This window comes from Cydia fagiglandana, chromosome 20 (genome assembly GCF_963556715.1).
Source record: "Cydia fagiglandana chromosome 20, ilCydFagi1.1, whole genome shotgun sequence".
Classification (NCBI taxonomy): Eukaryota; Metazoa; Arthropoda; class Insecta; order Lepidoptera; family Tortricidae; genus Cydia; species Cydia fagiglandana.
The window spans coordinates 13,022,530-13,047,395 of NC_085951.1; the positions used below are offsets into that span (position 1 = coordinate 13,022,530).

General features: G+C 40.9%; 2 protein-coding genes across 5 annotated transcripts in view; both read right to left on the reverse strand.

Annotated features, from left to right (window-relative positions):
- LOC134674474 (ceramide synthase 6-like) overlaps positions 1–24,866 on the reverse strand; it is a 55,316-nt gene that overhangs the window by 25,363 nt on the left and 5,087 nt on the right. For 2 of the 4 annotated variants that reach the window (XM_063532563.1, XM_063532561.1), the window contains exon 3: positions 24,830–24,850. The exons of the other annotated variants lie outside the window; for them this stretch is intronic. In XM_063532563.1, the coding sequence (XP_063388633.1) occupies positions 24,830–24,850 (21 nt within the window). The remainder of the gene's footprint in view (positions 1–24,829; positions 24,851–24,866) is intronic. 4 annotated transcript variants of the gene reach the window in all.
- On the reverse strand, positions 6,720–9,682 carry LOC134674829 (uncharacterized). The gene has a single exon (XM_063532981.1). The coding sequence runs from the start codon at positions 9,615–9,617 to the stop codon at positions 6,720–6,722; it is 2,898 nt and encodes a 965-aa protein (XP_063389051.1). The 5' UTR covers positions 9,618–9,682.

Below are 24,866 nucleotides of genomic sequence, written 5' to 3' on the forward strand. Positions count from 1 at the left end.
AAATTTAAATTAGGACATACGAGTATTAGGTCAAGATACGATAGGCTAAGTAAAATTAGGTAACATGATGGTTAGGATTAGTGATGTACCGACTATTGATTTGGCCGACTAGCCGACTAATCGGCGCTCGAATGGCCGATTAGTCGGCCGACTAGTCGGCTAGTCGGTCAGATCATTAGTTTCGTATAAGTTCAGGTGAAAAACAATAGTTTTGCTCTTTTGGTTGCGCTATTTATATATTAGCTTGGCTAAAAGGTGTTCTCTACAGGTTCAAAGACCTATCACAAGAATCCTCGTTCAATTTCTGTCATTCTTTTATTTTGCGATCATGAGCAGACCGTCAGTAGGTACAACTTGTAGGAGGTATTTCCAAGGCTCTAAGTATTTCTCATACGTAGTTGGCAGTTAAGAACCTATCCCATGTGGTCAGCGTCTTTACGAGCATTGTGCCCTGTTTATAAGTCTCTAAATTTTGCAATAACATTAATAGTTCCCCATGGCTCCACCATTAAATAAAAACAAAAACTGAATTATAATAAAATCCTTTAAGTATAGAACTTGGCCATGAAATTACACGAGAATCAGTTGAGATCGACCTATAGAGGAAAACAGCAGCCCACCACCATACGAATTGATGAATTTTTCGACTTCTTCAAATATGACTAGATACTGACATTGTAATTAGATTAAGTATGACATTGTAATTATAAGAAGGGACATGCATAATATTAGATTTATTAGCATTATTAATAGATGTAGCATAGCTGGGGTTTGTGTTTTTGCATGCCAGTTGCTGGTGAAGTATGCATGTGCTTCTTAATGGCTAATCCACCATTTGTACCATATTTTATGCAAAATAAAGATTTGTTTTGATTTGATAACGATCAAACGGTCAATTATATGAACAAAAGTTTTCACACCCTGAATAGGTATTTTGGTAAAATAGACATAAAACATATTATGGTAAATATTGACTGTTGCTTTCTTTTTTTCTGTTTTTTCTTTCACTAATAAAGTGCCGACTAATCGGCCATTTTTGCCGACTAGTCGCCGACTAATCGCCGACTACAAATGTGGCCGGATAGTCGGCTTTCCCGACTAGTCGGCGACTAGTCGGTACATCCCTAGTTAGGATATATAATATTTAGGCCTAACAATAATTAGGCAAAAAAAGAATTATGCTACCACATTATTAGGATAAATACCCAATATGGAAAGTGCCATTAGGGAAAAACATATTAGGACAAAAAAAAATCGGCCAGTCGATAATAGGGAAACCAAAATTAGGGTATACGAGTGTTAGGACAACTGATCATTATGACAAACAATATTAGGGAATGCAAAGATAGGAGAAAAGACTTTAGGGATTCAGATATAGATCCATTTTATTTAAACGATGACACTTAATTTATTGCGCATCACATTCGCTACAATACTGTATGAAAGCAACGCTTTGTTTATTTACCGTAATACGAGTACATATACATAATGAATATGTAAGTCTCACCGCAGTCGCATAGGTATACCCAAGGGGACGCTTGAGCGGTTTCACGGGATTACTCGGTTATCATTTTATCACAGGCATCACAGCGCTCCGATGTGTGAGCGAGACAGCGCTATGCGCTTTTTATATAAATAGCAACGTCCCGCTCGCACACCGGAGCGGCGGACGGACACGCATCCAATGATTTCAATCTAAAGACGACCTTACGGAGATGGTTTTCACGTTTCCGACTAAGAGTCCGAAGATTTCCAAAACTCAATTCCTTGGGATCTTTGAATTTAAAAAAACCGGCCAAGTGCGAGTCGGACTCGCGCACGAAGGGTTCCGAAGCATTGCGCAAAAAACAGAAAAAAGATCATGTTTGTTGTATGGGAGCCCACTTAAATATTTATTTTATTTTGTTTTTAGTATTTGTTGCTATTAGACTAGACAAAAATATTCAAAATCGTTCTCCTTCTTGATGCGACTGGCAAATCATATTACTTTTTGGCAACCGGGTTTTTTAACCTAATCAGACCCTGCTGAATCAGAATTTGCCGGTTGCTCGATCGAAATCTTGACCGGAAGTGAGATATTTGACATTAAAGGTCCCTTTTTTTGGTTTTTCGTAAATAACTCTTAAACGGTGGCGCATAGCAAAAAATGTTCTATTACATAAGTAATCTACATAAAATTGCCTACAAGAAAGATTCAGTACAATTTTTCGCTAGGATCAATATTCAAAGAGATTTCAACGCGGGAAATTTAATTATAATCACTTCTAAGGTCCCGTTTTTTAGGTTTTCGTAAATAACTCATAAACGGTGACAATATCAAAAAATGTTGTGAGACTTTAATAATCTACACAAAATTTTGAATAAGAAAGATTCAGTACACTTTTCGCAGGGATCAATATTTAAAAAGATAATAAAGAGGGAAAGTTAATTATGATAAATTCTAAGGTTCCTTGTTTTTATTTTTTCGTTAATAATTTGAAAAGTATGACTCATAGCAAAAAAAATCTTAGACATAAATAATAGACGTAAAATTTCCTACAAGAAACATTTAGAACACTTTTCGCTAGGATCAATATTTAAAAAGGCAAAGCAGCGGGTAAGTTAATTATAATCATATTTAAAGTCCCTTTTTAGTTTTTTGTAAATAACTCGTAAACGGTGTCCCATAGCAAAATAGGTTTTTAAGAACAAATTATCTACATAAAATTTCCTCCAAAAAACATCTAGAACACTTTTCTCTAGGATCAATATTTCAAGCGATATTAAAGGAAGAAAGTTAATTACAATCAGTTCACAGGTCACTTTTTTTTAGTTTTTCGTAAATAACTCGTAAACGGTGGCCCGTTGCAAAACAATATTCTACATAAATACTAAACATAAAATTGTCCACAAAAAAGGTTCTGTACACTTTTTCGCTACGATCAATATTTAAAGAGGTATTAAAGGGGGTAAGTTAATTATATTCAATTTCCAGGTCCCTATTTTTAGGTTTTCGTCTATATAGGTAAAGAACTATTTTATTTTATTTTATTTTAAAAATGTAGACCCAGTATTTTTGGAGATAAAGGCCAGACCATCACCCCGATGGTAATTTTTTGTATTTTAATGTTTTATTTTGGGGGGAGGGGCTTTATCTCCGAAACTATTGGGTCTTAAATTTTGAAAAAATATACAGAATAGAACCTCTATATGACAGGAAAACCTATTAGAATTATGCAGTCAAGCGCGAGTCGGGCATTACTTAGTTTTTGAACCGATCCCGACGGGTTTTTTAAAGGCAATCACTCGCGTTTCACATATACAAAACACATTGTTAAAAATTGGGTAATGCACGGAACCCTTGCAACGCGAGTCCGACTCGCGCTTGGCCGGCTTATTTTCATTTTGAGGTACAGAACCCTAAAAAGAGAAAAGTGTTCCATATGTTTTTCGTAGAAAATTTTATATCGATTATTTATTTACAAGAACATTAAGAACTTATTTTGCTATGAGCCTTATTTTACGAGTCATTTACGAAAACCTAAAAATGGACCTGAAAATTGATTATAATTAACTTACCCCCTTTAATACCTCTTTGAATATTGATCGTAGCGAAAAAGTGTACAGAACCTTTTTTGTGGACAATTTTATGTTTAGTATTTATGTAGAATATTGTTTTGCAACGGGCCACCGTTTACGAGTTATTTACGAAACTCTAAAAAAAAGTGACCTGTGAACTGATTGTAATTAACTTTCTTCCTATAATATCGCTTGAAATATTGATCCTAGAGAAAAGTGTTCTAGATGTTTTTTGGAGGAAATTTTATGTAGATAATTTGTTCTTAAAAACCTATTTTGTTATGGGACACCGTTTACGAGTTATTTACAAAAAACTAAAAAGGGACTTTAAAATTGATTATAATTAACTTACCCGCTGCTTTGTCTTTTTAAATATTGATCCTAGCGAAAAGTGTTCTAAATGTTTCTTGTAGGAAATTTTACGTTTATTATTTATGTATAAGATTTTTTTTGCTATGAGTCATACTTTTCAAATTATTAACGAAAAAATAAAAACAAGGAACCTTAGAATTTATTATAATTAACTTTCCCTCTTTATTATCTTTTTAAATATTGATCCCTGCGAAAAGTGTACTGAATCTTTTTTATTTAAAATTTTGTGTAGATTATTAAAGTCTAACAACATTTTTTGATATTGACCACCGTTTATGAGTTATTTACGAAAACCTAAAAAACGGGACCTTAGAAGTGATTATAATTAAATTTCCCGCGTTGAAATCTCTTTGAATATTGATCCTAGCGAAAAATTGTACCGAATGTTTCTTGTAGGTAATTTTATGCAGATTACTTATGTAATAGAACATTTTTTGCTATGCGCCACCGTTTAAGAGTTATTTAAGAAAAACGAAAAAAAGGGACCTTTAATGTCAAATATCTCACTTCCGGTCAAGAATTCGATCAAGCAACCGGCAAATTCGGATTCAGCGGGGTCTAATTAGGTTAAAAAACCCGGTTGCCAAAAAGTAATATGCTTTGCCAGTCGAAATCGTTTTTATGAAAAATATGACCAGTCTATATAGCGGCAACAGAAATACATCATCTGTGAAAATTTCAACTGTCTAGCTATCACGGTCCATGAGATATAGCCTGGTGACAGACAGACGGACGGACAGACGGACAGCGGAGTCTTAGTAATAGGGTCCCGTTTTTACTGTTTACGGGTACGGAACACTAAAAATCGGCTCTCTTACGTTTCTCCGACTATAGTTGTACATCAGGGTTTCTTAAACTTTTTGCAGCCGTCTGACCTTCCAACCCAGAAGGTAAACTAGGTCTTATTAGGATAAAGCTGGAAACAAATTATCGGACGCGGCTGACGGACGCGGCTCACAGCCGCGACTTATAGGTATCTAGATAATGAATATACACTGAACTGTGCAAACTATCGGAGGTAAGCCGTGGACGTAACCTTGTGCTGACCTTGAGCCTTCGGACGTCCGACAGAAATCTGGCGCGCTGGATGTTCCTGTCAGCCGAAAACGTCCGCGGACGGTATGCAGTAGTATGCACGGGGTGCGGGACGCGTCACTGCGCCAGAAGGACGCGGACTACGCGAGAGCTTGGACGTGCGTACGGAAATTGGAGGAAAGAATTATCGAGTGTGTTCGCAACAAGGAATTACTGTATAATCTCAAATTAAAGGATTACAAAAATGCATGTTTCTTCGTCTACAGTTCATTGTGGACTAAGCGTTGTTGCGCGTCCGCAAGCCATGTCCCGAACACTGTGCACACTTTTATGTCGCGCCCGTCAGCCGCGTCCGTCAGCTTTAGTCCGGTTTCCTCACGATATTTTCCTTTACCGAAAAGCGACTGGCAAATATCAAATGATATTTCGTACGTAAGTTCCGGAAAATTCATTGGTACGACCCAGGGGTCGAACCCGCGGCCTCCAGATTGAAATTCGCACGCTCTAACCGCTAAGCCACCAGCGCCCTTTAAGAAACCCCGGTCTACATAATTTTTATGTGCTCGTCCTCGCCTATTCAAACTTCAATTACACCACACACACAATCAGTGGTGTTTAGAGACAATAAGCGTTCATTGAGCACCAATTATCGCTCAAAAGCGGGCCTTGCCGCGCCCCAGTTTCTCACTTCGGCTTTTATTTTGTAACTCACTAATTGGCGAGATGTGCACTTGAATTGTTTATTGCAACAGAGGTCTGTGCATGGTATAATAATATACTCCGCCTGGTACTCTCTTCCCGTCTTTTCGTGGTCACGTGACTGACACAAGCCTACGTCATCATGCGACAGCGCTATATGTAGCGGCCATGTTATTGTGACGTAGGCTTGTGTCACTCTGGGAAGAGAAGACCATGGTTTATTAGACTATGGGTATGTGGAAGAAAGATATGGATGCTTTTGGGTTTTTCTTCTCTTGCTCTTGATTTTTAGGGTCCCGTACCCAAAGAGTAAAAACTGGACCCTATTACTAAGAAGTGACTCCACTATCCGTCACCTCACTAGGCTGTATCTCAATGAACCGTGATAGCTGGACAGTTGAAATTTTCACAGATGGTGTACATATTTCTGTTGCCGCTATATATCTATATATAATAAATATTTATGTGGTGCTCCCATATAACAAACGCGATTTTTTTGCTGTTTTTTGCGTACTGGAGCGGAACCTTTCTTGCGCGAGCCCGACTCGCACTTGGCCGGTATTCTTATTTGGGCAACATAAAGATATGTAGGTACATAATGGAAATAAGGACGAATGTGTGAATTACTTTTCTTGTGTTGCTAAGTATATGCTGTCTCTACTATTTTATTACCTGTATTACCTACTTGATTTCATGTTTAAAAAGCATAACTCGTAAAGTTTCATTGCGTGTCAACATAGGGATTAATGAATATCACGTTAGGACAACATCTATTTTATGTACGATGTAGTGCATAATTGTTTTCCATCGTATTTTTTCGGACACGTTCGTATTTGTCGTGCTACTTCAGTCAACCTCGGTACTTTTCGTACCGAGTGAAATGGGCCAAAGCTTGATTCGCAATAAAAACGAGGAAATCTTGCAAAATATAGGTGTAATTTTTTCCATAAGACATTAGTGACAGTAAAACAGTAAAATATAGAAAAAGTATAAAAGTATATCGATATCAAAGGAGGCCGTCAACTACACTCCCCACCCTAGTGCGCAAACTAGCACTAATCAGCTAGGGTAGGTACAGGAGCCACGCGCGCCACAGACCGGCGCAGCACGCCGGTAGCGGTGCTGACGTCGACCACCCTGATGCGACCGTCTTTTCCCGGTAGGACATTTTTAATTAGGCCTCGTGGCCACACGTTTCGAGGCGAGTCTGGGTCAACCACAAGCACAAGGTCCCCGACACTCAGTGGCTTCTGCTCCTGTTGCCACTTCTTTCTCGGTAACAGAAGCGGGAGGAACTCCTTCATCCACCGCTTCCAGTACATGTCGGCCAATCGCTGCGCTATTCGCCATTGCTTCCTTAAGGCTAAGTCCGAATCGTCAAATACGCCATGTATTGGTAACCTGCACGAAGAGCCTATAAGAAAGTGGTTGGGCGTAAGCGCGTCAGAGGAGCCCGGCTCTACCGACACGTGTGTTAGTGGTCGACCGTTGACAATACCTTCTACTTCCGCTAGTAGAGTGCTTAGAGTTTCGTCTCGGGGCGCTCGTTCTTTTAGAATGACACGAAGAGATCGCTTTACGGCCCGAATCAAGCGCTCCCACGCCCCACCCCAATGGGGGCTGGCGGGCGGAATAAAAGTCCAGCGAACTTGATTGTTAAGAGCTTCGGCTCTAAGTGATTCTTCGTCGAGCTCCTGTATGGATCTTCGCAATTCGACGTCTGCTCCGCGTAGGTTCGTACCGTTGTCGGAATAAATATGCGACGGCCACCCGCGTCGGGACGCCATTCGTCGAAGCGCCATAATCAATGAGTCGGTAGTAAGTGTGTGAACAACTTCTATATGGACTGCACGAACTGTTAGGCAAGTAAACAAAACGCCGTAACGTTTTTCTCGACGTCTGCCTACTGTGACTTCCATGGGCCCAAACAGATCGATCCCGCAAAGTGTGAAGGCACGTTGATGATGCGCCATGCGCGCTTGAGGTAAGTCACCCATCCGAGGCACCTGTGGGGTAGCCTTTCTTAACCTGCAGAGCACGCAACGAGACGCAACATTTTTGACGGTAGGTCGCAAGTGAATTATCCAAAATTCTTGTTTTAAATCATTTACTACCGCTTCTTGGTGTCCGTGGGCAGCCTTCACATGATAGTGCTTGACCAAAAGCTTGGCAGTAGGATGCCGTCCGTCAAGAATAATGGGCCTTTTCGCTTCCTGAGGTACGTCAGAAACAGCATCAATGCGGCCACTCACGCGCAAAACATTGTTCTCGTCCAAGTATGGAGATAGATTTCTCAGCCGACTATCGCGTGGCAAGTCTTTTCCTGCCTTTACTGCTTGTATGTCACTGGCATAGGAATCTTCTTGAGCTTGCCGCAAGATTAACTGCTTTGCTTGCTCCATCAGGGCGTAGTCGTCAAGTGCGATACCTCTGCATTTATTTGCAAACTTGAGAACACAAGCGGTAGATCGCATAAATCGTAGCCACGAGGAGAAGCGCTCAGGGTCAGGAACCGGGAAACATGTACGTGAGTTTTGTACTACGGTCATGCAAGCTTCAGCGCAGACTTCATTTTCGGGTTCCAGGACGTTCGCTGGCCAGCAAGTCTCATCGCTGTACAAAAACTCGGGTCCCTTGAACCACTCATTGAGAAAAGACTGATAATTGAACGTTTCTCTCGTAGCAATGTCCGCCACGTTCAGTCCTGTTGGCACATATCTCCACTCAGAGGCTTGTGACAGGTCGTCGATCTCGCCTAATCTATTAGCTTCGAAAGTCTTGTATCGACGAGTGTTGTTGCCAATCCAGTGTAGCACCGTACTTGAATCGCACCAAAAGTATCGCCGTGTGACGTGCAAACGATGTGCCTTCGCTATTGAGTCAGCGAGTCGAGCTGCTAGTAACGCAGCTTGAAGTTCCAATCGCGGCACAGTTTGAGGTTTCACCGAAGATACTCGGCTTTTGCTGGCAACAAATGCGACACATATCTGATCGTTACTCTTCCAACGCCAGTACGCAACCGCTGACATTGCCTTAAGTGAGGCGTCACTGAATAAATGCAGTTCTAAGTCACTATAGCATTGCTCGGTCACGGCATGAAAGGAAGAGCTTGGTAAAGTTGTGGTCAACTCATCTCCCATCTTACATCTGGCAGCGCATGACTGGTACCATCTTGGCAGGCGAATTTCTCCAATAACCTTCAGTAATTCCAACCAATTGCACCATTTTTTATACAATTCATCTGGAATAATATCGTCCCAGTCGATATGAAGACGCCAGGCGTCCTGCAACATAACTTTGCCTTGTGTAGTAAATGGTGACAAGAACCCAAATATGTCAAAAATTGACATAATAACACGCAACATAACCCTCTTCGTAGGTCTCAGTTCGCCTTTGATGACGCTGTCGGGAATGCGTTTGAATGACACATCGAACCCCAGTTCATCCTTGGCAGGGTACCAAATCAGTCCAAGAGTGCGCTCACCTTCATCATGATCGTCCAGTCCAAACCTCACAGCTGTATTACCTAAAATATCCTTAGGTATAGTGTCGAGCACATTTGCGCTATTACACGTCCAGTTGCGGATTTCGAAACCTCCCGCACTGTGAATATCGCGAATATTCTTTACCATACTGATGGCGGTAGCTTCATCCGGCAGACTATCAATATAGTCGTCCATATAGTGCTGGCTGTGTATAGCAGAGACGGCAGCTGGAAGCGTAGATTCGAACCTGCTAGCGTTCTTGTTCTTAATGTACTGGGCAATAAAGGGCGAGCAGTTCGCGCCGAAAATCAGCGACGTCATCGCGTACGTCTTCACTGGGCCTGTGGGGTTCCTACCTCTCCACAGGAATCTGAGGGCGTTCCGGTCTACGGGATTAATTTTAATTCTCAAAAACATATCTTTTATGTCACCGGTTACGGCTACCCTATCCTCTCGAAAACGAACCATAATGCCGAACAAGGAAACGAGTAAATCCGGACCCGTGAGAAGAAAGTCATTTAGAGACTTGCCTTGACTTTTAGCTGCTGCGTCATAAACCAAACGCAGCTTCTTCTTGTTCGGATTGTCAACTCCGAAATGTGGCAAGTACCATGTGTTAGGCGTGAGTGACGTGTCGGGCATTTCCCGTGCGAAATCGTTTTCAAACAAATGGTTGACACGTTCCTCGTACCTGAGTCCATAAGCTTTATCAGCTAGCATTTTCTTTTCTACACCCTGTAGCCGCTTAAATGCGCTAGGGTATATAACTATCGGGCAGACTGACGTGTGGATCTTTCCACGGAAGACCCACTGACCACCTACTGACCACCTCCCATTGGTGAGCACTGCAGTCTTCTCTAACATTTCCTGCGCTTTCACATCGTCAGCATTCTCTCTAGGCTTACCTGCAACTCCCAAAGAATCGATCGCAAACGAGCGGCGTACCTCGTCGTGTAGCTCACGCAGTGCGTGCGCGACGGCGTCTTCCTCAGGCACCACGCAAAGGTTGAGCGTGGCGTGCGCTGATCGTGCGGCCCGCGACGCGCGCGGCACATGTACCGGCCCATGAACACACCAACCTAAGGGGGTGCGTGTAGCTGACGGTTCGTTATCAGGCCCTAAGCATACTTCTAAAGGTACAAGTAAATTATAATTGTCCTGACCTATTAACAACTCTGGCTTGGAAATCTTAGCAAAAGGGAGATGAGTTTTAAGTTTTTTCAAATGCTCATACTTGTCGCAGTCTACTATATTAACATTTTGTACAGGTATACTCAATTGTTGAACGCTACGTACATTTAAATCATGTGTACTACCACTAGCACTAGAAATACGTAAAGTCAGTACAGTTGCTTCGTGCACAAGCTCGTCGTCTTCCCAGGCGCCGCACACGCGCATGGATTCGTTGCGGCCGGTGAGGCCGGCGCGCGCTGCTAACTCGGAGCTGAATAACGAAACTGAAGACCCGTCGTCCAAAAATGCAGTCGTACTAAACACGCCGTTCGGTCCGTGAATGTTGACAGGAACTACTTTCAATAGTACGCGCTTTTCAGTATTTATAGAGCACGTCGCAGCTTCTGTTACAGACGATGACTGTAGTGTGGAACTCGATGGTGACTCCGTTACTGAGGTTGACTCGGGCTGCGGCAAGGCGCTGACGTTAACGTCAACCGGGCGCGAAGTTGAAGCTTTGCCATCTTTGCCAATGTCTACGTAGTGCAATAGACTGTGGTGTGCACCTCCGCATCCATCCTTGTCGCACGCAGGCGCAGAACAAGTCTCACGATCGTGGCGTTGCGATATGCATTTGTAGCAAAGTCCGTACTTCTTAACGTGGCGCCATCTGTCTTTACGTAAAGCGCGTTTAAACTTCTTACAGTCAGGCAACTTGTGACATTGAGTGCGGCAAAAGAGGCACTTATCGTTCTTCCCTTCGTCGTCGCGTTGGTCAGTTTGCAATAAAATTGCTTGCGCTTTCGGTGCAACTTTAGTAGTAGTATCGTGTTGCTTTTGTTTATTCTGCTCAGGGCGATAACTTTGTAGATGAACGTTGGCGGTCGTGGCAATCTTGAGAGCCTCTATGTTGAGAAAGTCGGACATAATATTCAAACGTGACTTTGCTCCGTCCTTGATTAGTGGATAGCTATAATCCGACCACTTTGAAACGAGTACTGGAGGTAGTTTCGATATCAGCAATGGGACAATGCTAAGCCCTTGCACGTACTCCTCGCGCCCCACGGCCTTCACAGACTCGACGAAGTTTTGAACTTTGACAGAAAAATTGACTATATCTTTCTGGTACTCTTGGGACATGGTCTGAAGCTTCTTAATGTCATGAATGAGTCTGCTTATAATACACTCGGGGTCGCCGTGACGAAGTTCAAGTGTAGCCATTATACGATCAGGAGAGGCGGCGGTCATAAGCAGGGCTGACACGGTTTCTTTGGCTTGTCCTTGCAGACACTTACGTAATCTCCATAAGTTTTCCTTCGGGGTAAATTTACAAACGTCAGTAGACTCCTCAAACGCTTGTTTAAACTGTAGCCATTCGAGCGGATCGCCGGAATATTTCGGTAAATCTCGCGGCGTACATATGCGGCTCAAAATGTTGGCATGTGACTTATCTTTAGTGGAGGCGATCGTCAAATTCTTTACTGCGGCTGCGAGTAGCTTGATAGTACCATTAGAGTCGGCGAGGGGAGGTGCCGGCTGGTTGCGGTCGCCCAGGTTATCATCATCCTCGGGGGCGGGCAGCAACGGATCAATTTCTCGCGCGCTACGCTCCATCCAGTCTTGAACATTTTGACGAGTGCTCTTACTGGCGTCGCTAATGCGGGAACTGTGACGTGAGCTTTTACTACTCTGGTGTGAACTGTATTTTTCTGACTTTAGGTCGGCTAGTTCTGCCTCATACTTCAAATCTAACAAATGCTTGTCAATCTTAGCCATTTCTTTAGCGCGCTCATATTCTAACCTTTTCCGTATGGCAGACGAGGATTTAGATACCATGCTGTGCGCTGGCAGCGGGTGCGGCACGTCGGTGTGCGCCGAGGTTTCCATATGGCTGCTGCCAGCAACGAACGTCGTGTCTGCTGGTCGAATAGTCGTTGAGTGCGAGGGCGAAGACTTGGACATTCTTATTACCTCAGGTTTTGCATCGCGCTCTGCGCGTGTTAGACTTCTTGTTCTTATAGGAGTGCGAAACATTACGTAGCTCGAAACTTACTTAGTGCGCGGTTCAAACATAACACTAGGACCGGCTCGAAGACCAATGAAATGGTCAGAGCTTGATTCGCAATAAAACGAGGAAATCTTGCAAAATATAGGTGTAATTTTTTCCATAAGACATTAGTGACAGTAAAACAGTAAAATATAGAAAAAGTATAAAAGTATATCGATATCAAAGGAGGCCGTCAACTACACCGAGACTGACTGAAATAGTAAGACACGTTCGTAGTGTTCGTACGTTTCCGTGAAAATACGATGGAAAATAATTATGCACTACAACTGTATCTCATACTCAAAACATTTGCTGATTGACATACCTACTACTTATTTTACTTAGACCGAATAAACTTAACATTAAGACCTACTTCAAGATGAGCGTAGTTAAGACGTAAAATGTGATTAATTTACGTATTTTAGGGTAAAGAGCCCATGCAAAGTATGGTTAATTGTGAGCTACGCTATTAATATCCGCAGCGAAGGTGTTATTTAATAACTTAATTATCTTCCGTCATTTCTGATTCCATCATTTTAATCAAATCACTGTCATTAGTAATGTAATTTCTAGTGTCATTACTTTGACATAATTCCAATACTGAAGGAAGATATTTAAATAAACTTCATTACTTACCGTCATACCTTCATGACAATCTCTACACTATCACTAAAAATGTAATTCCTTCAAAGGGGTCATTCATTAATTACGTCACACGAATTTCTAGGTTTTTTGACCCCTCCCCCCCCCTTGTCACATTTGGTCACATTTGGCAAACCCCTCCCCCCTAGTGTGACGTCACATTTTTTCTACGAAATCGCCAAATCGAATTAAGTAAGTACCTAAGTATTATTAATATTTTATCAAAATATTTTTGACGATATAAATATTAGTAATTTTATAACCCAAAACTGCTTAGGAAAGAAAATTAAAAGAATAAAAACGATTATCGTTTTAAAAACTTGTTATTTAAATGTACAGCGAATAAAATAATTAAAAAAAAAATTTCGGTTACTGATGAAGTTAAAGTGACGTCACAAAGTTTGTGTCTCCCCCCTCCCCCATGTCACAATATGTCACATTTTCTTGACCCCCTCCCACCCCCTAAACGTGTGACGTAATTAATGGATGACCCCAAAGTAATGTCATTATTCATGATAGTGTCCGGCCCATATTAAGACCGATGAAATTGCGCTTATATTGTACAGTCACCTGCAATAATATGTTACACAACAAAGGCCGCAAAAATATTTGACAGCACGATCTTAATTCTAGAGCCACAAGAGCGTGCTGTCACATATTTTTGCGGCCTTCGTTGTGTAACATATTATTGCAGGTGACTGTACAGAATAGGAAACTCTTACCTATCGGTACACAACAATTTATCGAAATTCGACAGCAAAATAACTGACACGTGACCGACACATTCCGTTTTTCACAAAAACCTGTCACTATCATAATGCCGCAAAGCCCGCAAAGCGTTTATGGCAGTCCCCTATATGGGCTAGTCAACTAATATTTGTATAGGGAATGGGGTCATTGACCGGCGAGGTAAACGTAATCATTGATAATAATAGCAAAGGTTAATCGTATGAATGATGCACTGACTGATATTATATAGGTACGTATATGGATTAATAACTGGCCGAGCGTGTCGTGAAATGAGTTTGTAGAATTTCCTGACAAAATTCCTGATTTTCATATATTTTTACTGACATTCATATTTTGGACGACGACGGCGACGAAGGGGGGAGGTTTCTAGCCGTTAGCGTAGCCGATATCCCTAAAGGTAGACTTCCGAGCACAGCGGCTCCGGCGACACTAACGCAGCGACACTGACGCGGCGACAGAGCGACAGTATTATGCAGTATGGAAATGTATGAACTTACTTCCGAGCGCAGCGTCACTATCGCAGCGACAGTGGCGCCGCGTCAGTGTCGCTAGGCGATAGCGGCCGTGCTCCGTCTGCGCAAGCACTGTCGCGCAGTCGCTGCGATCGTACGTGGTTTTGAGGGCATGTCAATATTTAAAATATCTAAAATATGAATATTAAACCGACAAAAACTCCTGAATTTTTTGTCGTTCTCGTTTAAATGCTTTTTTTTCAAGTTGGTATAAGTTCCTTCGTCTATTCTATTTTTGAAAATTGAATGGGGTAGGCTTCGCTCCATACTGTAAAAGTAACGAAGCAAAAGATCGTGATCCTCCTCTTCTTCTAAAAATATTTTCATAATTGATTGGTTTATCATAAGTATATCACGTCTGCACCGTATGGAATAACAACTGCGACTGTCGCCGGAGTCGCGCCGCTCGGAAGCGAATCTGCGTCAGTTAACGTTGCGACACTGACGCAGCGGCTCTAACGCTGCGGCCGTTGCGTCAGAGCCGCTTTGCTCGGAAGTCCAGCTTAAAAGTGCATCTTTTTCGAATGTTTTTGGATTATAACTACCTAAATAATAAGGTACTTTATAAAACAAAGTCTACCAATTCTTAAAATTCCTGACATTTTCCTGTTCAGTCCCCATTCCTGACAAAAGGCCAAAATTCCTGACATGTCAGGAAGATTCCTGTCATCTGGTAACCCTAGTTGCAGTGTCGTGGCTTGAGGGGCCCACTGACACCAAAAGCTGTTACTACTTACTGGCCCCAGGTGTGGTCATGTCAAAAAATAGTGAAATGAGTGAATGAGTGGGTTCAAAGTTTTCAAATCCTGGTAAGGGCGTTCATGTGTTCATTGACAAATATTTGTACCTACAAACTTCCTGGTTTTACATTAAAAAAATTGAGATTTAATATCTAAGACTCTTAGATTCAACCTCTTACCCAACTTCATCCTCTTAGACTAAGAGGATGAAGTTGGGGTTGAAACAACGACTTTTAAGCGAACGAAATAAACTATTGCTATGTTTTTTCCATACAAGCATTAGCTACCATACTGTTCTACCTTACACTGAGAGAAAAATCATCACCAGGAATTAAAAAACAGTTCTGTACTGGGGGAAAAAATTAAGTTTTAGTAATAATTATGGACGTTTCACTATTTCTGTAAAGTTTATTTATTTCTACAAACAGCTCAGTAATCCCAAATATAATTTCAACAAACAGATAATAGAAATTGCAAGAACTAATAGAAATTGCAAAAGTCAATTTGTTCCTATTAGTTAACTCTCGTTGTCCCCGGATTAAGTTTATTTTTGTAATTCTAAGTGTATTTTTGTTGTACTTTTCTCTCAGTGTATGGATACTTGGAATAATACGACCTATGCCTCTGTGGCCCGGTGGCCGAAAGGCAAAGGCACCTGCCGCGATAGCAGAGGACGCTGGTTCGATTACAGCCTGAGGCACAGAGGGGCTACCGCGAAAACCGAAATTCGCAAATTGCAGGGATTTTTCCCTGTCACTCTAATCACGCCGTCGTTGGAGTAAAAGAGAAAGATCCCCGCAATTTGCGAACTTCGATTTTCGCGGTTATTATAGCCCTGGAGGCCTTGGTCACTTTTTTAGGGTTCCGTACCCAAAGGGTAAAACGGGACCCTATTACTAAGACTTCGCTGTCCGTCCGTCCGTCCGTCCGTCTGTCCGTCTGTCTGTCACCAGGCTGTATCTCACGAACCGTGATAGCTAGACAGTTCAAATTTTCACAGGTGATGTATTACTGTTGCCGCAATAACAACAAATACTAAAAACAGAATAAAATAAAGATTTAAATGGGGCTCCCATACAACAAACGTGATTTTTGACCAAAGTTAAGCAACGTCGGGCGTGGTCAGTACTTGGATGGGTGACCGCTTTTTTTTTTTGCTCTTTTTTGTTTTTTTTTTGCATTATGGTACGGAACCCTTCGTGCGCGAGTCCGACTCGCACTTGCCCGGTTTTTTTGTTCGAATTACCAAGTGCTTAAAAATATATAGATTTTTTTCGAAATATAAAGAGATTTTCTCGTGATAACTTCGAATTATAGAGAGGTTCGAATTATCGCGGGTTTGAATTAACGAGAGTCGACTGTATGACATTTAATTCAGTTTTTAAACAGCAGCAGTCGATACCAAACGATCAAACGACCAGACAGTAAAGATCACAATCACAGTAAAACTATTTACCATACACCACCGTTTACAATTATCTGTCCGTACGTCACGGAATGTAGTTGTAGGCACGCGTATTGTTCGGATCAATAAGTGTTGAGTGATACAAATTGATTCTGGTCAGACGGAATCTTTTTAAGGCCTGCCGTGTGAGGCACGATTGAATTGATGTCATGTGAAAAGCTAGAGTTACTACAAAAAATATCTACACAATTATGTAATGAAATGAAAATCTTTATTTTCAGGCAACTATTGACCTATGCCTTAAATCTAAGCATCGTACATATTATACTTACAATATATCTTAAAAACTAAAACATAGACTATGGCTGCGATACACTAATGATTTTATCCTGATATCCACCAAGAGAAAAACAATGTGGTGGAAGGCATGTTTTTATAAGAAAACGTTTGGTAAGAAACTTATTCAGAGTTAGACCAACAAAAGTCTGCAACGATTTTGATCGACGTTGACAGGTTGGTAGGTCAACGTTTAAAATAAATAACACTTGCACTGCGTATGCTATCAAAATCGTTGCAGATTTATTTTGGTCTAACTCTAATAGTGTTCGACCGAAGTTTCGCTTTCGGTATGAAAATCATGTTTCGGCAGAAGCTTCGTTTTCGGTCGAAATTAGAGCAATACCAAACTTTCGGTTTCGGAAAAAAAAACCGGTTTTGGTCAGACACAATGTAACTGACGTCAGTAGATGTGAGTGTCTCACCACTGTCCGTACCCTTGAAGCACAGACAAGACATCCTCCAGACTGAGCATAATCGCGCTACCCCCTCTGCCACGCATACGGTAATTTTACTCCATGTTTGAGTCGAAAGTGTCTTTGTGTGACGTCCGTCTCTTTGAACCGACCAATCACGGCACGGGACTTTGCTCACCTCGTCCCGCGCACCCCCGCATTTTTGGCATCATCGGTTGCATGAAATAATTGCTCTAAACTCGGTCTAGAGGATTCCTAGTAAATGCCTTGAAGATATGTCTCGCGACAATTGTGACGAACAATGTTTTAGCTGAGCACAAACGAAGGCCGCTATAAAATCCGACCTCTGGGACTTATTGCACACAAAGCAATCTACTTTGATTGGCTACGTCCATACGGCTGTCTGAGGTTATTTGTGGCTTTCCACACAGAAAGGTCCTTATGATTCAAGTGCAATAAGGACATATTGACTTAAACTAACACGATTTTCACTCATAATATTATAACTCTTTAGTCTGCCTGTGACCACGAACGTAATGTCAGGTCATAATACACGGTGTAACATGAGTAAACCGAATAATTTTAACAGCGTATTCCTTATCATATTTAGAGACAAAAATGTCCTATAAACTTTTTTGATATTCGCCTAGTTTCAGACATATTATTAATTTAAAAGAAAACAAGTTTTTATTGTTACATAGTGTAAAAGGCCTTTTTGATGGTGATGTTGCTGCTATGGGACGTAGTCTAAATATCCTTATTGATAGATGTCAAAAAGTGACAAGTAACACTTTGCAAAAAGTAGGCTCTACGAAAAAAAATTGATGAAATCAATTTTAAGTGACAAGTTTGCCAATAACATTTATTTTTTATGTACAAATACACTCAAAAAATTGAAAAAACAAAACAATTTTGTTTTTATTTGGCGAGTTTGACCTAAACTCATATTACATTTTTTACTTCTTTTGACCTCAGAAATGCATGGTAAAAATTATTCGGTTTACTCGTGTTACACCGTGTATAAACGTAAGTTTTACGCGATTAAGGCCCGTGTTAGTTTTTAAAGTACATATGTGCAATAAGGACGTTTCCATCTGAAATTTCAACAGTCCTTATTGCAGATGAAGCATATTCATCATCAAGCATATTCCTTCTCTGGTGGAAAGCCACAATTTATAATATTAATTTACATTTACTCAAAGGTTAACTGGAAGAGATCCCTCAAAGGGATAAGTTCGCCTTTGTACTTCTTGCTAATTGTATGTTATTTTTAATATGTCTTTTTGTACAATAAAGAGTTTACTACTAAGTACTACTACTACTACATTCTATAATGAACGGTAGAAAAAAATAATAATCGAAATTCCGATTATTTTACGGCACAGAGAGCTGTTACTCCTGAATATATTCCATACTGAATTAGTACGGTTGCAGAGAGCCTACCGCGAAAATCGAAATTTCGTTGTCTACTTTTCTATCACTCATACATATTTGGGGTATAGATAGGATAGATAATAGATACAAATAGACGACCGAGCGCACAAAGTTCGTTAATTGCCTCTCAGGCCACTCTGTTCAAATCTCGGAAAATTCTGGTGAAACCAATATTTTTGTTTTTCTTTTCTAGAAACTTCCGATCGTTTAATAAAGGTTATTTGCTTTGTGCAAAGACAGCAATAACCATTTAACCATACGCTTGCCCTCCTTAACGTATTATCTAAAGCGGGCTAATCCTAACCTCAAATACCTATGAAGATATCTTTCAAACAACGTGAAATGAACCCCTGACCCAGTTTGTTAATTGCAAGTAGATTGTGTTACTAAGCACTGACGTGTGTTTATTGCCTATAAGAATGTCCCACTGCTGGGCAAAAGCCTCTTTTCCGCCATTTGGTTCTATCCCATCCAAATCATCCAATGCACACTCCCGCCCCGCCACTCTTCACATCTATCTAAAGGGGCCCACTGATTAACAGTCCGCCTGACGGTATCGGTCTGTCAGTTGTTCGGAACTGTCAAAATTTTGTTCTAACTGACAGGCCGATACCGTCCGGCGGACTGTTAATCAGTGGGCCCCTTAAAGCCTAACCAGTAATATATGATCATTGTCAAGAGGGCGCTGTTGTTATTTACTAAAACAGTGTGGCCAAAAAATAAGTGCATTCCCGTTGCCAGGGAGGTTTTGGGATTATAATGAGCAACTTTTACTATGGGACTAACCCCGAAATCCGAAAAAAATTACCCTCCCAACCTCCCATAGAAAATGGGCCAGCCAAAATGTATGAAACAGCCAATTTTTTTTCGCGATTTCGGGGTTAGTCCCATAGTAAAAGTTGCTCAGTATAATCCCAAAACCTCCCTGGCAATGGGAATGCACTTTTTGGCAACCGTGTATAATGAAGTCATTATTAATGACAGATCAGCATAGTATAAAAAACCGGGCAAGTGCGAGTCGGACTCGCGCACGAAGGGTTCCGTACCGTAATGCAAAAAAAAACAAAAAAAAAAGCAAAAAAAAACGGTCACCCATCCAAGTACTGACCACTCCCGACGTTGCTTAACTTTGGTCAAAAATCACGTTTGTTGTATGGGAGCCCCATTTAAATCTTTATTTTTTTCTGTTTTTAGTATTTGTTGTTATAGCGGCAACAGAAATACATCATCTGTGAAAATTTCAACTGTCTAGCTATCACGGTTCGTGAGATACAGCCTGGTGACAGACAGACGGACAGACGGACGGACAGCGAAGTCTAGAGTCTAGAAGTAATAGGGTCCCGTTTTACCCTTTGGGTACGGAACCCTAAAAATTTGTTCCAATGAAATTCCGCAACATGGTGCGTGATCAATTGATCATGTATTACTGGTTATTATTATGCCCATCTGTCTCTATCATGTCTCTATGCATACGTGCTGTAAGGCTACTAAAGAGCGAACAGGAGTGGTCATTTCTCCATACAAACATACTCTACTGTTTCCTCCGTGGGTTTTGTTTTGATGCTAGAGCAATGATTTTTTCAACACAGATTAATATTGTCAATATCTGTGTCAGACCGTTTTGCTTTTTTTGATAATTTTGTTTTTTAAGGCGCTAGAACCCTTCAAAAATGGCCAAAATGGCTTCATTGACTATGCCGCAATGAGAGGCGTAGTATGCAAAACTGATATCAATTAGCCAAAAAAGCAAAACGGTCGGACACAGATAATTTCATAATCATTTAGATTTCCAAATTTGGTTAAGTTTTGGAGGAGGAAACAGTAGAGTACTAAACCTCGATATTTGAGATTTTTACGCAGGATTTTTCGCCTTGCCCTTATCGCACTAGTTTTAGGAGCTGCTTCCGTTAGCGGTATATTTACCTAAAATATTTAAAACTCAGCTCCTGTTTCGTCTTAACATGTATAAAATCAGTGGACGCCAGTCAGCTGTCCATGTTAAATATGCCATGTCGTTAGACTGATTGACCTTTATGTTTTGTTGACACCCGGCCCGCATGAATTAGGTCATAGCCATCAGTAACGTCTAACCAAAGTACATAGACTACATAGAGTCTTTGTTTTTTGTTAGATTTGGATACAGTGGCGTTGCTAAGCGCTGGTAGGCCTCCGGTACTTTTAGTAAGTTGTTTAATACTACCCGTTTCCCTATAACTATGCCAAATTACGCGAATTATTTTCGCCGATTGGCAATTTTTGCTTTATGGCTCCTCTACACGATGGGCCAGCGCCGGGCGCTCCAAGGGACGCAGGTAGAATGAGATAGCAATATCACATGCTCCCTCTAACGCATAAATGCGTCCCTTGGAGTGGCCGGCTCTGGCCCATCGTGTAGAGGAGCCATTACGTTTGGTGTACCTAGTATTTTGGTGTACATACGTTAAAATTGTGCTTATATTGTAGAGTATGTAGAGAATAGGAAATTCTATTTTTCCACCCGATTTTCGATTATATCGAAACATGAAGAAAATTTCGACAAAAAAAAATGGCCCACGTATAGTTTGGCTACCAAAATATTACACACGTTTTTAGCGGAAAATTCAAAAACTCTTGGTCTGGTCACACTTTGTGTAGTAGGAATTATAGATTTGATACTAGAAAATATTCTTGATTTTCTAGAACTGTACTTATTGGTAAAAGAAATACAGTTTAATAGTTATGTTAACGTTCCCATTGTAATCTCATTACTTATTACGGAGCCCGGATTGGTAACAATAAAGCCAAATGCCATTGATTTATCGATACGACAGAAGGGTGGATAATGTCAAAGGTCGTCGATCGTGACGAGAGTAGATACAGCTGTTTTAATACTGGCTTTAACCCTTTGAGAGCCACGCCTGTCGTGCGCGGAGTCATCGTAAACTTTGTCGGAATGCATTGGGCTGTAGGCGAGCGCGTCAGTTGACGTCTTTTACGGTCATAGTGTTAACCCTCCTAAGGTTAAGTTCCTACTGTCTATAAGGCTGTTTTACTACTGGCTTTAACCCTTTGAGAGCCACGCCTGTCGTGCGCGGAGTCATCGTAAACTTTGTCGGAATGCATTGGGCTGTAGGCGAGCGCGTCAGTTGACGTCTTTTACGGTCATAGTGTTAACCCTCCTAAGGTTAAGTTCCTACTGTCTATAAGGCTGTTTTACTACTGGCTTTAACCCTTTGAATGCCACGCCTGTCGTGCGCGGAGTTATCGTAAACTTTGTCGGAATGCATTGGGCTGTAGGCGAGCGCGTCAGTTGACGTAAGCGTCAGGACCCCTGGACCACTTGAGATATTTTATGTTTAGATAATATCAAACCTTTTTGCTACTATTTGGTACCTAACTTCAAATAATTAGTACCTCGATTGACAGCGAAAACCCGAAGAACTAAAGTGGCAAAGGCCTTACGCGGAACTCGGCCTTTGCCCTTTGCAGGTCCTCGAAGTTGTAGCTAAGGGCCCCCCCACATCTGGCGTCTTTCGAGCGTCGGCGTCTACAATTCTATGGCCGCTGCTCGACGCAACGTCGACGCAACTGCGCAGCGACGTTATTTTCCATAGCGCTGACCCGACGCCGACAGACGCCGACGCTCGAATGACGCTAGATGTGGGGGGGCCCTAGGATGTTTCATGTTAAAAATAAATGAAAATCTATTCGTTCTCATTTGATTCTCTCTTTTAGATTCGTGTGTGCCTTTTAACAGGAACTACAGATCCATGAAACTACTGCCTTAAATGTTTTGGACCAATAATTGAATGGTTTTTACAAGCTATCAATGTGTACGTAACTTCGATACAAGCTCCAAAAGTTTACCATAAGCCGATATATATGTATTAATCAGATAACACTATGATAACCTATCATTTCCGTACAAACGGAAGGGCAAAGGGAGTGGCCGATATGGTAACCGGAATATCAAATCACATATAATAACTGTTTTAGGTATTTATACCTGATGACAGGTAGTCTCCGCAGAGTAAGTGTTACAAAGAGGTATTACCAAGTATGGCGTCGATATTCGTTATTATGGTTTAATTTCCCCTGACATGTCAGGATTTTTGGTCCTTTGTCAGGATTGCGGGAGGACAAGGTGTCAGTTTTTAGGGTTCCGTACCCAAAGGGTAAAACGGGACCCTATTACTAAGACTCTGCTGTCCGTCCGTCCGTCTGTCACCAGGCTGTATCTCAGGAACCATGATAGCTAGACAGTTGAAATTTTCACAGATGACGTATTTCTGTTGCCGCTATAACAACAAATACTAAAAACAGAATAAAATAAAGATTAAAGTGGCGCTCCCATACAACAAACGTGATTTTTGACCGAAGTTAAGCAACGTCGGACGGGGTCAGTACTTGGATGGGTGACCGGTTTTTTTTTGCCTTATTTTGCATTATGGTACGGAACCCTTCGTGCGCGAGTCCGACTCGCACTTGCCCGGTTCTTTTAGAAACCTCAACGAATCACTAGATGCTAGATAAAAGTTTGAAGTTGGCCGGAGGATTTTAGGAGAAAGGACCGTCAAGGATATGTCAAAATGTTTAGGGTGATGTCCGGACTTTTGTCAGGATTAACCATTTTTTTTATATGGCAACCCTAGTTGTCTATCTAGAAAGATGACTATTTTTCAAAGAGAAGCCTACCTAAATGTACTTTACATAACACCTCCGACTCTAATATGATGGTTCCTATACTTACTATACACGGTGTAAAATGAGGAAACCGAATAATTCTAACCATGCATTTCTGAGGTCAAAAGAAATAAAAAATGAATATGAGTTTAGGTCAATTACGCCAAAAAAATTTTTTTTCTTTTGTTTTTTCCATTTTTTGAATGTATTTGTACATAAAAAATAAATGTTATTGGTAAACTTGTCACTTAAAATTGATTTTAATTATTTTTTTCGTAAAACCTACTTTTGCAAAGTGTTACTTGTCACTTTTTGACATCTATCAATAAGGATATTTAGACTACGTCCCATAGCAGCAACATCACCATCAAAAAGGCCTTTTACACTATGTAACAATAAAAACTTGTTTTTTCTTTAATTAATAATATCTCTGAAACTAGGCGAATTTCAAAAAAGTTTATAGGACATTTTTGTCGCTAAATATGATCAGGAATACGCTGTTAAAATTATTCGGTTTACCCATGTTACACCGTGTATACATATTACACTACAGAAATTCTTTCAGTACATTAATGTAAAAAAGATATCTATCATAAGTATCATAACACAAGGAAAACTGTGATATTCATTGTAAGTAATGAAATGAATAAGTACTATAAGGAAAACTATTAGGTGCACGGTGCGGTGTACATGCATAATGTTATTCATTACAACTAAATTTTATTTTACAACTAAGTATAGTGTGTATCTTTCAAATAGAGCTCGACGGCTAATCCTATTGTCTATTGTTAAGTAAAACCGCTCGTGCCACGTGCCACCACCACCTGCATAAAAAATACGTACTTCGATTACTAAGTGCCGGCGAGTCGAACGCTACAGAACCAGTCTCAAATGTGTCATCGAGATGCGTAACGAAGGCGCGTTATCTGAGAGTGAGAGACACTGGTTTTTTGAGCGTTGGACTAGCCCGCGCTCAGGTGCCAAATAGAATAATGAAGACCCTTTTTTGCAGGTAAGTAGCACGTGCGGGTTTACTTAACAATAGACATTAGGATTAGCCGTCGAGCTCTATTTGAAAGCTACACACTATACACCAACACTAAACCACATCAATATCATTTAAACCGAGAAATATGCTGCATATAGGACTAATAAATTTAAAATAGAAAGAAAACCTTGAATTTGCCTTCTGGCACTTTAAGGTTAGCTACGTGCCATTTATACCTAAATATGACTTTTTAAGTGTATGGCCTGAGAGGCGAGCGACCAGCGAAGCGTACAGCGTCAGCAGTTTTCAATGAGGCCTGTCGCATATGTTTGCTTAGTTTTGTTATGGACGCCGCGCCCAACGCCCCGCTGGACGCCGCCGCTTTAAGTCAGTCTGGCTAGAGCCGAAGGAATCTGATGGAATGAAGGAAGAAAAGGAATCTCACGACTTCCTAGGTTTTAATTTAGTGCAGTTTCAAAGGTTTACTCAGATACCTACTACAAATAAAGTTCTGTATAGTAAATAACAACGTGCCTCTATGAAAGGAAAGTGCATAAAATTTGTGCTAAATTTACCTCATCCTTGCTCAAAAAGAACTGAAAAGAAAGCACA